Source organism: Mesoplodon bidens (genome assembly GCF_964165515.1).
Source record: "Mesoplodon bidens genome assembly, contig: HAP1_SCAFFOLD_146, whole genome shotgun sequence".
In the NCBI taxonomy this organism is placed as follows: domain Eukaryota; kingdom Metazoa; phylum Chordata; class Mammalia; order Artiodactyla; family Ziphiidae; genus Mesoplodon; species Mesoplodon bidens.
In genome coordinates this window covers 1,046,395-1,059,230 of record NW_027672719.1, presented here as the reverse complement: position 1 = coordinate 1,059,230, position 12,836 = coordinate 1,046,395, and the positions used below count along the sequence as shown (strand labels likewise).

General features: G+C 47.5%; 1 protein-coding gene across 1 annotated transcript in view; it reads right to left on the bottom strand.

The window, feature by feature from the left end:
* Positions 1-1,792: 1,792 nt before the first annotated feature.
* Positions 1,793-12,836, bottom strand: part of LOC308609763 (forkhead-associated domain-containing protein 1-like) — a 200,206-nt gene continuing 189,162 nt past the window's right edge. Inside the window, exon 18 of the mRNA XM_081259060.1 lies at positions 1,793-2,002. Within this exon, the coding sequence (XP_081115186.1) occupies positions 1,886-2,002 (117 nt within the window). The 3' untranslated portion in view covers positions 1,793-1,885. The remainder of the gene's footprint in view (positions 2,003-12,836) is intronic.

Sequence of the window (12,836 nt, the reverse complement as noted above, 5' to 3'; positions counted from 1 at the left end):
TGCCACACAGTGTGGCTTATGGGATCCTAGCTCCCTGATCAGGGATTGAGTCCGGGCCCTTGGCAGTGAAAGCGCAGGGTGGACGGCCAGGGAATTCCCTGGGTCTTGGTTTCTTGTCTCTACCTGTTGCTTATCTATCCTGGCCATCTCTTTCTAAGACTGGCTTTGTTTCTCCAGACACAGTGGGAGAAATGGCCACCCCAGCTGGGAACTGCATCAAGACTTTCAGCTCCGGGCCATTAATGACCTGTGTGGTAACTCCGTGTCCCACTTCCAAATATCAAGGGCACAGGTGCTGATTGGCCCAGCTTGGGTTAGAAGAGAAACCTGATTGGTCTGGCTTGGGTAGACTATCTACTGATCAGCCAGTCAGGTGTGGCCAAGAGAGCAGCAGTAGGTAGGGTAAACCTGGTTGGGGAATGTGCATTCTCAGAGAAAGGGGTGTGTGGCTGAGGAGACACCTAAAGAACCATCTAGTTCAAGGAGTGAAGAAAGGACATTGCCATTGTGGGTTGCAATGTTGATACGGTAAAGATTAACACGTCCTTTGAAAGACCTCAAATACAGTGGAGTCACATAGGCATTACATTTAACTTATGCAAATTCAAATATTTGTATTCAACCAAAGTAGTTTTTTTCCCACACAATTTGGCTTCCAAACATGAGCCAGCTACTTAACTACTGCCTGACCAAGTGATCTTTTCTGGTGCTGGAGATTGCTGTTTTGGATTTTGGGGATATGGTACAGTATAAGTAATATGTTCTTTATGGAAAACTGCTGGGATTTTCAAGATTATTTTTAAGGTCAGGTGATGCTCACCCTTCTCACTGTGTAAGAAGTACCTTTAGTGGACGATCATGCAAATCATTTTTCCCATTTCCTTCTAGTTTTAATCAGTATAAAGAATGCATTTGGTTTTAAAATATCAAAATACTTTTATTGTGGCTTTTTAAAAATAAAAATAAATGATATTCATGGCTTCTGGCTCTTCCTCCTGGGTTTTTTTTTTTTTTTTGGTGGTCTCTGGCCATACAAGAAAGGCAGGGAGAGAACAGATGGCTGGAGAGAAGGCAAAAATGAGGGTCTCTTCAAACACCATGGGAAAGGGGTGTGTCCACCTGGGCAGTGTGTGTTCTTTGATGACTGGGTACTTGGTCTGTCCTGATGGCCTGGGACTTGACCTACTGGGCTGTCTTGGTGCGGCAGAATGGGCAGCGTGAGATGGCGTTAGAAACCTGGGTTCCAGACCCAATTCTTGAATTTACTAGCTGTGTGACTTTAGATGGGCCATTTAACCTCTCTGGGCCTCAGCTTCCTCATTTGTAAAATGGGGAATATAATGCTCTTTACCTCCCAGGGCTTGAGAGAGGATTAGATGAGAAGTGTTTTGAACACCACAGAGCGCCATATAAACATGACTCACTGTTATGGAAGCGATAAAACTGGTTGCTGTTCACATTTATTATAATCAATTCAGATATAAATGCACTATACCATGGCCCCAACAGCCCTGAGGTTACCATTCTGTCCTGTGGCCCCAGTACACGCCCTGGGTTTTCTCAACTGCGGGCTTCTCAGAGCTCCTTGGAGGTGTGACATTTGGGTTTGTCTCTACCCAAACACATAATTGCATCGACCAGGCCTAGGAGTCTGAATTTCAAACTTATTCTTCATATGCCTGTGTATGTTTACTTTCATAATATCTGTGAAAAGAACCCCTCTCCTCACACACTCCAAAATCCAGTATTGTGCAAAATACCAGTCTAGGAAGCAACACACTAGGGTAGCAACCTTTAATGTCCTAAAAAAGCATCTTAGTAGTTTGACGCAGAAGAGTTACACTGACTCACGGAGGATCACGCGAGGCCCAGCGGGACGACGTTTCTAGTTCCTTCCACCAGGTTTAGAAAACAGAAGGCTCTGGCTGGATTTGCTGGACATTTCTCTCTTCAGCATCTCCCTTCCTTGGTCCATCTTTGGGGTGCCTTTTCTGGCTCCAACCTACAACAAGCAAGAGCAACAAATGCCCAAACTCTATAATTGTAGGGAGATCACCAAATATTTCTCAAATGGCATTTTTTTTACTGAAAATAAAATCTTTGTTGTAAAAAGTATTTATATACACACATAGAGGTGAGCAAAACGAAGGTAAAATGATCCACCATTATCACACTACCCACAGGTAACCTTATTCACATTTTGGTGTACACTCTTCCAGATACACAGATAACGTTTTCTTCTGACATTTGCATCTTTTTTTGAACCAGGAGTTTCTGATGATAGGCAATTTCATTGGGATGGACTTTCTCTCGAAAAGCTGTTACTGAACTGAATGCCTTATGTCTCTGATGTCTTAGGAGGGTAAAATGCAGCATACTCTAGGAGGTCTGTCTAACCCTTTTCTGAGCACTACTCCTGGATCCAGGCAGCCATGTGTGTGACTCTGTCCCTGGTCATAGCTGATCGGGCACTTGGCACGGGCTGGGCTTTTAAGATGGTCACTCCCAGGATTTGGGTTATGGGTTCTAAGATGCTACTTGCTTCCTGGGCTGGTCCTTTGAACTGGGGGACCATGAGGTCATTCCTTCCTGTCACATGACTGGAGAGAGCAGAGATCAGGGGAGCCACACAGAGACACAGAGAGGAGATACGGCCTGTGTGTGCATGTGCGCATGCTTGTGTGTGTGTAAAAGAGATGATGCCTGAGATCTGATGGCTTACCAGTTCTATTTCGAGGCCAGGCTCTCTTTCAGCTCCCAGTTTTTATGAGGCACTCACCCCTATATCCTTAAAAAAGCCCCCTCCACCCCCCCTTTTTTTTTGCGGTACGCGGGCCTCTCAGTGTTGTGGCCTCTCCCGTTGCAGAGCACAGGCTCCGGACGCGCAGGCTCAGCGGCCATGGCTCACAGGCCCAGCCGCTCCGCGGCATGTGGGATCTTCCCAGACCGGGGCATGAACCCGTGTCCCCTGCATCGGCAGGCGGACTCTCAACCACTGCGCCACCAGGAAGCCCAAGGCCCACTCTTGGGGAAGGAGTCGCCCAAGTTACACTTGGCAAGGAACCTGGAGGAAACCTTTCTGTACTGAGGAGATCCTAGACACCAAACTTCTAAGCTCAGGCTGGAGGGCAGGGAGAATGGGAAGCTGGCTCTTTGCTCTTAGCCGAAGCACCATCTGCCCTGATTCTGTTAAAGCCAGAGGTAGCGTGAAGTTCCAGGGTGTCTCACATCTCAGAGAAGCACAATGTTCCCACAACATCTGGGGCCCATCCCAATATCTCCTCTGCCATTTCACATCCGCAGGTGGTCCTCAGACAAAACCTAGATGTAGGGCAGTTTCTGCCTCCTCCCAGCTCAGTCATATATGTGAGTGAATAAGTAACAAACTTCCAGTCGTTTCCACTTTGCAGGGTGGCAAACGTCTCAGATCAAGTGGGGCCCTCAGGATGCTCTCTATCCTCTTAACATCCTGCTCTGGGGAGTAACCACCTTCTGGTCTTAGCACAAGGATGCTGGTTGAGAAGCTTCTATTTTTCAAATATATCCCTCACCTAGAATATCTTCGTTTCTTCCCATGATAATTTGGTTGCCTCAGCATGACTGTGGCCTTTTATCAAACTTGAATGTCTCCTCTCTCATATTCAACCAAAATGTGTTTGGCTTTCTAGCTTCCTGAGAGCTCGCCTCTACTGTCTGCAAAGTGGGAACGTGGACTGGCTTAATTCCAGTTCCAGGGCTGATTTGTCAATGGCAATGTTTCAACATGTTCAAGATTTCATAGTCTTAATTCTCAACTTTGAAGAGAATTCTAGAGGATGCTTCCTTGAAATTTAAGAGAAATGCCACTGGAAATGTATCAGGTTTATTACCTGGAGGTTTATAACCTAAAGGAGGAAAAGCTAGCACTCCCCTGGGTGTCAGGTCTGCACTGATTCCCAGCTCTCCTACTGAGCTGTGTGGCTCTGGACAAAGAAAGTCTCTGAGCCTCAGACAACTCATCTGTAAATTGGGTATAATAACAACACCCACCCCATAGGGTTGTTGTGAAGCTTAAAAGAGATACTGCACGTCAAGTGTTTGGCTCTGTGCCCGGCACATGCCAAAGGCTCAATACATAATAGATGTGGGATAACTGTCCACTGGGCTTCCTGCTGACGTCCTAGGGTTTTCTCTCTTCTCTCTTCTGGCTCACCTGGAAATGTGAGTTCTGCATCTTTGAGTTCTTCATCAGCTGTCCAAACATTCGTCTCTTTAACACAGAAAGAATATTGACAAAATTTAGCTTATGTTCTTATTTGCCTTTTGCATCAGAGAAAAATGGATTTTTCTCAACTTTCAGATGGTACCCATTTGGATGGAATGTTGAGCCTTCCTAGGTGAGGAGGTGAGGATAGAGGTCTGCAGAAGCGGGTGTGGCTTTGGGGTAACGCTACACTGTCCTGCTGCACCTTTTAGGGAATCTCTGTTCCAGATTCCAGCAGAGAAGGAGGTGGTCAACCAAGAAGGCTATGAAGGATACTGCATTCTTCTTGGAGGACAGATCTGCTTTAGCTGGAAGCAGAGCCTCCTAGATCAGTGGAAGAGGCTGTAGATGTCCAGTGGCTTTCCACCCAGTGGAAATGTTGAAAGCCCCAGTGGCTAACCTCCCGGGCAGGGACTACAGGGGCCTGTTGGGAAGCCAGCATCACTGAAAACCTGGAGCTTGCCGCTCCCCTGGGGTTTGATGACTATTGCTGACCCTGATCTGCTCAAGACCCTGCACCTCAGGGGCAGCTCATCAAAGAAAGAGCATCCCCTAGGCACTGGAGACACAAAAGTGAGAGGGAACTGGGCTCTCCCTTGCAGACTGACACTCCGCAGGTGAATGTGCAGTGGTGTCAGGAAGGAGACGTTCTCCTAGAGCCCTGAGCATCCACTGGGGTCGCCAACCTGATTCCTACAGCGGCCAGGAAAGTAAAAGAAGTGGGTGAAGTGAGCTGGGGTGGTGGTGGACAGCAGCAAACACACGAGCCCAGCGCCTTTCTAAGGGGCCTGGAAGGTGGAAGCTTGTGATGGTGGCTCGTGGGTCTGTGGGCCTAGGGTCGCCAGATCTTCCAAGTTTCCCAGAGAAGATGGAAATCCAGAGTATTCCAGGAAACTGCCCTATTTTGAAATGTAACTTAAAAAAAACTCCCATGAGCCAAATGGAATATATCTGTGGGCTGCCATCTTGCGACACCTGGTTCAGAACCTCCCTGCTTGGTGTCTAGTTGGTGCTCAGTAAATGTTGGAGGGGTTGCCAGATAAAATACAGGATGCCCAGTTAAATCTGAATTTCAGAATGAAGCCAACAAATTTGTGAGTGTGAATATGCCCCGTGTAATATTTAGGACATTTATACCGAATAGCTTTTGTTGTTTATCTGAAATTAAAATTTAACTGGGCATCATGTTTTTGGTTTGTTTGTTTTCCCCTCAATCTGGCAACCCTACCGGGTAGTCACACAACTCAGGGAGGAAATAAGGCTGTCTTTTGGGACAGGGCATAGGTGCTTATGAGACTCTTCCCTTCTCCCAGAAGGATGCTGACTCTACCCTCAGAGGACTGTCCGTGAAGGCTGATGGGCCCGTACTGAACTGACAATTGCCCTCCAGGCATTTTCCGTGGAGAAGGCCTCGAGCCTGCGGCCACTCGGTATTTATCACAAACTCCGTTGAGACAATCACTATCCAAATGCCCAGATATTACAGAGCAGGGGTTAGTTTTAAACCAACAGCCTTCTTCTCTCCCACCCCATCCCCCGCCTTTTTGTTTGCAGAACTGTTTATCCAAGCAAAATCCCATGAGGAACTTGGAGTATAAGATAACGGAGAGCTTCTCTGGCGGGAGAAAGGTGTGTGTGCTTTGAGAGTCACACCCTTCCATGGCACCCAAAGGCTCCAGGGAACCCCAGTTTGAACATTGCTGCAAAATTCCTTCCTGGATTAAGTTCCATCAGTGGGCAGCTGGGCACTGAGGGCAGAGCCTGGCCCCTGTGCACCTGCTTTTCCTGAACTTTACTGAACTCACTGGGATGTGATGAAGGGGGTGGGGGAGGGTCTTTTTCTTTAGCCTTCTTCTATCCGTATGCTGCATAGGCCTGGCCACATGGTTCTACTTCATCATTGTGGGCGGAAGAGCACCACCCGAAGCCCCTCCAATCCCACGCCCCTCCTACACAACATCTACCAATTGTGGGGCTTCCCTGGTGGCGCAGTGGTTGAGAGTCGACTTGCCGATGCAGGGGACACGGGTTCGTGTCCCGGTCCAGGAGGATCCCACATGCCGCTGAGCAGCTGGCCCGTGAGCCATGGCCGCTGAGCCTGCGCGTCCGGAGCCTGTGCTCCGCAACGGGAGAGGCCACAACAGTGAGAGGCCTGCGTACCGCAAAAACAAACAAAGTAACAAACAAACAAAACACACAAGTGGCACGGAGGAAGCCAGAATCTTGAGAATACCTGGGCCCAAGGAAATCTTGGAAGATAGTGAGTTAAAGAGAATAGTGAGGATAATGACGATGGTAGGAGAGGGTGAATGCTTTGTGGTCCTATGTGCTAAGGGTTTTGTATACAAGCTCCCATTGGGAAGGCTACGAGCTAGGTGCCATTTTTATTCTCATCTTAAAGAAGAGGGATCTGAGCTAATTAAGCAGAGGGAAGGTTAGGGGGTTTTCCTGGCTGAGACCACAAGGCAAAGCAGTGGTCACGCCGCTAGCCAGGACTTGATTGGCTGGAAATTTGATTGGCAGGAGAGCTGAGCGGCTTCTCCTGCCAGAAGCAGCCGGTGCCCTTCAGCCTTTCTTACACTTCAAGCCCTAAGAAAGGGCTTGCGTGCTTCCCAAGTGGCAACTTCTGTGCATTTAAAAATTCCCTCTTGAAAATCCCAGCCTTACCCATTCACAAAAAGTATCTGGGTCCTTTCTTGGCCGTGGCCCTAGTTGTATTCACCAAAGAGAAGAGCGCGTCCCATAAGAGCTGGAGGCTTTGGGAGGACCGGGGAAGGCGTCGGCTGGCTGGAAGCTCCCTGAAAGAATTAGAGGAGTCCCCACCCATCCATGAGCTGCCTATTCTTCCCCCTTAGAAACGGGGCTTGTGATGTGCCAGGCACTGCAGGCATTTTGCCATTTAACCCTCCCGCTGCCCCATGCAGTAGGCCCCTTGCTAACAGTTTTGGTTGCTTTTGTTGAGGAACCTGTGATACAGAGGTCAAGCCACTTACTCAGGGTCATTCGGGGCAGCGGTGGGGCTTGACCCCTATTTGTTTGACTCCAAATCTGGCCTCTGAACTCTGAGAGACACTGCCGGCTTCTCGAGTGATGTGGGAAGTGGATTCGAGTGAGCACGGCCTGGGCCGCGGTTCCCGTCCCTCTGCCACATGGACAGAGCCACAGGCCCAGTTCGCTGTGAAGGCCCAGCATCTTATACCAAGTCTCATTTTCACAGCCAGAGATATTAGTGTGGAAATAGGACTTTTGATTCTTGAAAGGTCTGCTTGGTGAAGAGATGGTCAAACATTAAAACTACAAACTCCATTTTTTTGGGGGGGGGCAATTCTGAAGCTTAAGATGTGTCATTTCATCTCAGTGCTTCAACCTTGCCACCTCTGTGAACGGGTGAAGAGTTTCAAAGTTTTATACAGGAGGCTAAAAAACTAAGGCTCCTTGTGAAAATACTAAGTGTAAAACTTAGAAAAGAGGAATTCTACTTTCTGTTCATTTCTGCTTAAAGACAACGAAGATCTACTCCCTGGAAGGAACGGATGCCAAGACAGATGTATACAAGTGCCCTTTAGGATCCAGCAAAACATAAAATGTAATATTGTTTTCTTCCTGACAAACAGGGATTTCTGACAACATATTAACAACAAGCCTGAAATGCAAACCTGAGTCCTGGAGTGAAACCCCCAGGAGCAATGGTGCGAGGTATCCAAGGGGGCCACCCTGGTAAGGGAGACACAGAAGGAAGGGGTGTGGAAAAGTGAACCTGGGCGGGGGAGGGCAGCAGGTGGGGAGGAAATCCTGTTTCTGCCACTTAGTAGCCAGGGAAGGGTACCCTCTGTCAAATCAGCTTTCCCCTCTCTCTAAGGGGACGACACTTGCCAGCATCCCTTGCGGGTTGATGGGAGAGATGAAGCATGTGCGGTGTGGAGCAGGTGCCTGCCTCTTGGTAAGTCTTTCCCCCAGTTGTGAATTCCACGAATTTGAAAGCTACTAGCTGTAGCTCTTCTGGGGACCCTGACACAGGTTCAACTTGGCCATTTCAGACCCTTCTCGGCTGAGGGATGTCTAGCGCCAAACAGGCAGGCATGTCCCTTGCCATGCGTGTGAATGAGGCAGCCCAGGAATAAAGCATGTGAAGCCTGATTATGTAAATCCTCAGGTTTTCAGTACATGACAATGGCCTTTTTTGGGCCCTTCGCTGTCCCATTCTGTGGTCTGGTGTCTCTGCTTTGGGGCCTAGTCTGCCAAGCCCTGGGGGCGGGGGGGGGCACTTCGGGGAGGGGTGAGCTCTGCAGAGGGCACATCAAAGGGAAAGTCACAACTCTGTCACTGGCCCAGCTCTCCCTGGCATTGCTTGGTGTGAAAGGAAACTGTCCTCTGCCTGAGGCAGCCCCATGACATATGCAGACTAAGGTCTGTGATGTTTAATTCACAGCAGTGAGCACTGGAAACACTTCATCCAGGCTCCCTCAGAGCAGGACAGCCACTTTTCATTTCTGGGGCTCTAAGCCAGAGAGCCTGCTGTCTGGAGACCTATTGCCTGGAAGGTTCGCAGGATGGGGGGCAAGCTTCTGCAAGGAACTATCTGACCATCACCTCCTGGTTGAGCAGAAGGGCACCCTTCTATGACCTTGGCCTCCTTAGAGCTCATGCAGGCAACAAACACACACATACAAATACACACACATGCCAACACACAGCACATACTCACATGTACACACATACACGCAAGCATGCGTGTACAAATACACAGCCCCAAGTCAGAAAGACTGGAGTACTATTCTGGCTACTCAGAAGAGCAAACCCAGATCTTTATTCTCAGAGAGCTTATTCCTCGGTGTATCCCTGGCACCTGGCAGAACAATGACAGTCAGAATCGCCGCCTTTGAAAACACTCGGGCTGTTCACTCAACTGATTGTGGTCATCATTGCAGGAGGTAGGGAAGTCAGATCATGACGCTGGACACCCTTAAACTCAGTACAGTGCTGTGTGTCAATTATGTCTCAATAAAACTGGTGGAAAAAATAGTTATCTGGATAGAAAGAACAAAATAAAATACACGAATTATCAAAAGTTAAAAAAATACAGACGAGCTAGACTATGAGTCTCAGAAAGCACTGTTCACAACAGCCAGGACATGGAAGTAGCCTAAATGTCGATGGAGGAGTGGATAAAGAAGATGTGGTACAAATATACAGTGGAATACTACTCTGCCATAAAAAAGAATGAAGTAATGCCATTTGCAGCAACATGGATGGACCTAGAGACTATCATACTATGTGAAGTAAGTCAGACAAAGACAAATATCATTTGATATCACTTATGTATGGAATCTAAACAAAATAATACAAATGTGCTTATTTACAAAACAGAAACAGACTCACAGACTTTGAAAACAAACTTATGGTTACCAAAGTGGAAATGTGTTGGGGAGGGACATATTAGGAGTTTGGGATTAACATATGCACACTATTATACATAAAATATGTAATCAACAAGGACTTACTGTATAGCACAGGGAACTCTACTCAATATTCTGTAATAACTTATATGGGAAAAGAATCTGAAAAAGAATAGATATATGTGTATGTATAACTGAATCACTTTGCTGTACACCTGAAACTAACACAACTCTGCAAATCAACTATACTCCAATATAAAATAAAAATTAAATTAAAAAAAAAGAAAGTTTAAAAAAATAGAGGCAAGCTAGACTATGAGTCTCAGAGAGGTTAATCTAACACATATATATGGAATCTAAAAAAAAAAAACAAAACAAGGTTCTGATGAACCTAGGGGCAGCCAGGAATAAAGACACAGAGGTAGAGAATGGACTTGAGGACATGGGGAGGGGGAAGGGTAAGCTGAGACGAAGTGAGAGAGTGGCATTGACATATATACACTACGAAACATAAAATAGATAGCTAGTGGGAAGCAGCTGCATAGCACAGGGAGATCAGCTCAGTGCCTGGTGACCACCTAGATGGGTGGGATAAGGAGGGTGGGAGGGAGACACAAGAGCGAGGGATCTGAGGATATACGTATGCATATAGCTGATTCACTTTGTTACACAGCAGAAATGAACACAACACTGTAAAGCAATTATACTCCAATAAAGATGTTAAAAAAAAATGCTGCCTGAAGTCACACAGTAAATGGCAGAACAAGAGTCTAAACCTAAGTCTGCCTAATGCTAAAGCTATTCTGCCACCTTCCTTTGCAAAGAGTGAATGCATTCTTTGCTGCCTGGATCCCACTGGGGCCTCAGTTGGCTGTTTCTAAAGGGAGCTGAGGGGCAGCCTCAGAGGCTCTGCTCCGAGGAGGGACCTCTCACCTTCTGCTGCCTGATCGCCCTGGTGACCCTCTTCTCCTGGTGCAGCCTCTCTTCCATGTGCGCCAGGGCCTCCTTCAGCAGCGCCTTTTCTTCGGCCTCTTTGGAGATGTCGTCCTTCAGCTTTGCCACCTGTGACTGGTACATCTGAACCGACACTTTGCTCTGCCTGAGCACACAGGAGAGACAAAGTCTCTTTTCTCCTCAGCTTTCTCACTCACCACCAATGCTACCGACCTGGGAGATCCTCAGAACACTTCCATATATGCCTGGCTTCGCGGTTTCCTTACAAGTGGGGGGAAGGCTGAAGATGTGGGGACTAGAGGGCAGAATAAATAGCCCATTGGCTGTGGACGTGCAGCACGAAGGGGGCAACGGTTATGCTACCAGCCCCTCCCAATTTCCCAGAGAGGGTGGGGGAACGGATACCACTGAAAATAGGGTGGAATTACGAAAAGCACACACATGGTGAAACATCAGACACATTTATAAAAGGTGCACCTTATTCCTTAACAGTAGGGTACTTTAACTGCTGCTTTCTTGCCCAGAGACTTGGGTCCATAAGGCCCTGAGTCACCATCCCGCCTCCCCCCTCCAAACCCAGGCCTCTGTCCTCTTGTCCTGGTCCCTATGGGTCTGCAGCTGCACCGAGGTTTAGCCTGGAGAATGGAGGCCTGGGCCTTTTGCCGGGGACACTGGCCATACTTGAGCTGTTCAATGTCCTCCTTGTATCGTCTCAAAAGCTCTTCTTTTCTCTGCAGCTGGTTCTTGAGTAGGGTGATCTTATCAAACACCAGGTACAGGTCTCTTTGTCGAAGCTGGTAGACTCTCTCCCTCTCTTTTCGGGAGAGGTGTTTCATGGACACGTGACCTGACATATCTTTGATGTTCATCAAAGTCCCGAGGGTTTTGCTCATATCCATGTACTACGAGAAAGCATTTCTCAGGTAAGAGGCCTGGCCCAAGACCGCTGGTGGCCACTTTGAGGAGGCAAACATCTAACTCTGTTTCATTCATTTTCTGCAGTTGCAGAGAAGAAACACATGCTTTGCAAATGAGTGCATTTGGGGTTTTTAGTACGACTTTCATTTTCCCCCGCATCCATTTACACTATGCCTTTTTGAGAATTGGGGTGGGGGAGGGGGAATGACAACAGACATAAACATTCATTCTTACTACCCAGTCTTCCAAGGAATTGGGCTCTGCAATTTCCAGCCCATGCTGGGAAAGGAGATGGGTCTCGTGGAGCTACTGTAACAACTAAACATGTATGTGGAGTTGATATTTAAACTATCTGCAGGGCACACAGGTTTGGACAGGAGGGGACTGATGCTGGGTATACCTACCAGGTTTTCACTGAGATCTAAAGCGTCAGCCACATCCATTTTCCCTGACTTCTCAGAGACCATGATGGACCCTGGGCTGGAAAGGCCATTTTGAGGCTGAAATTAAAAAAAAGAAGAAAAACTCTCTTGGCATTCCATTATGATTTTCTACATCCAGAATAATAACCCAAAGAATAATGGAAGAACTGGAAAGTTACTAAAGAATAATTTGAGAGAGTTAATTTTTTTAACATCTTTATTGGAGTATAATTGCATTACAATGGTGTGTTAGTTTCTGCTGTATCAAAAAGTGAATCAGCTATACGTATCCATATATCACCATATCCCCTGCCTCTTGCATCTCCCTCCCACCCTCCCTATCCCACCCCTCTAGGTAGACACACAGCAACGACCTGCTCTCCCTGTGCGATGCAGCTGCTTCCCACTAGCTATCTATTTTACCTTTGGTAGCGTGTGTGTGTATATATGTCCATGCCAAGAGAGTTGGTTTTAAATTCACTCTGACTCTGTGAACTGCTTTCTTTATGACTGTGCTCCTACCCCTTCAGAGCACAACTGCCTTTGAAATGATGCATCACTTGTGCCGTTCTTTGGCCACTGTCTCGTCTGTCTTCCCTTTAGGCCAGTGGTTCTCAACCGGGGGTGACTCTGTCCACCCTACCCCCTCCAGGACATTTAGCAATGCCTGGACACATTTGTAGTTGTCATAATTGCTGCTGGCGTCTAGTGGGTAGAGGACAAGGATGCTGCTAAACACCCCATGATGCATAGGGCAGTCTCCCAAACAAAGAGTTACCTGGCTCAAAAAATCAGTACCGCTGATGTTGAGAAGACAAGCTCCAGAAAAATGGAGACCATGTGGCTTTTGCTCACTATCTCCCTCCTTGTGCCCAGCATGGCACCTGTCACCGAGTGGTGCAT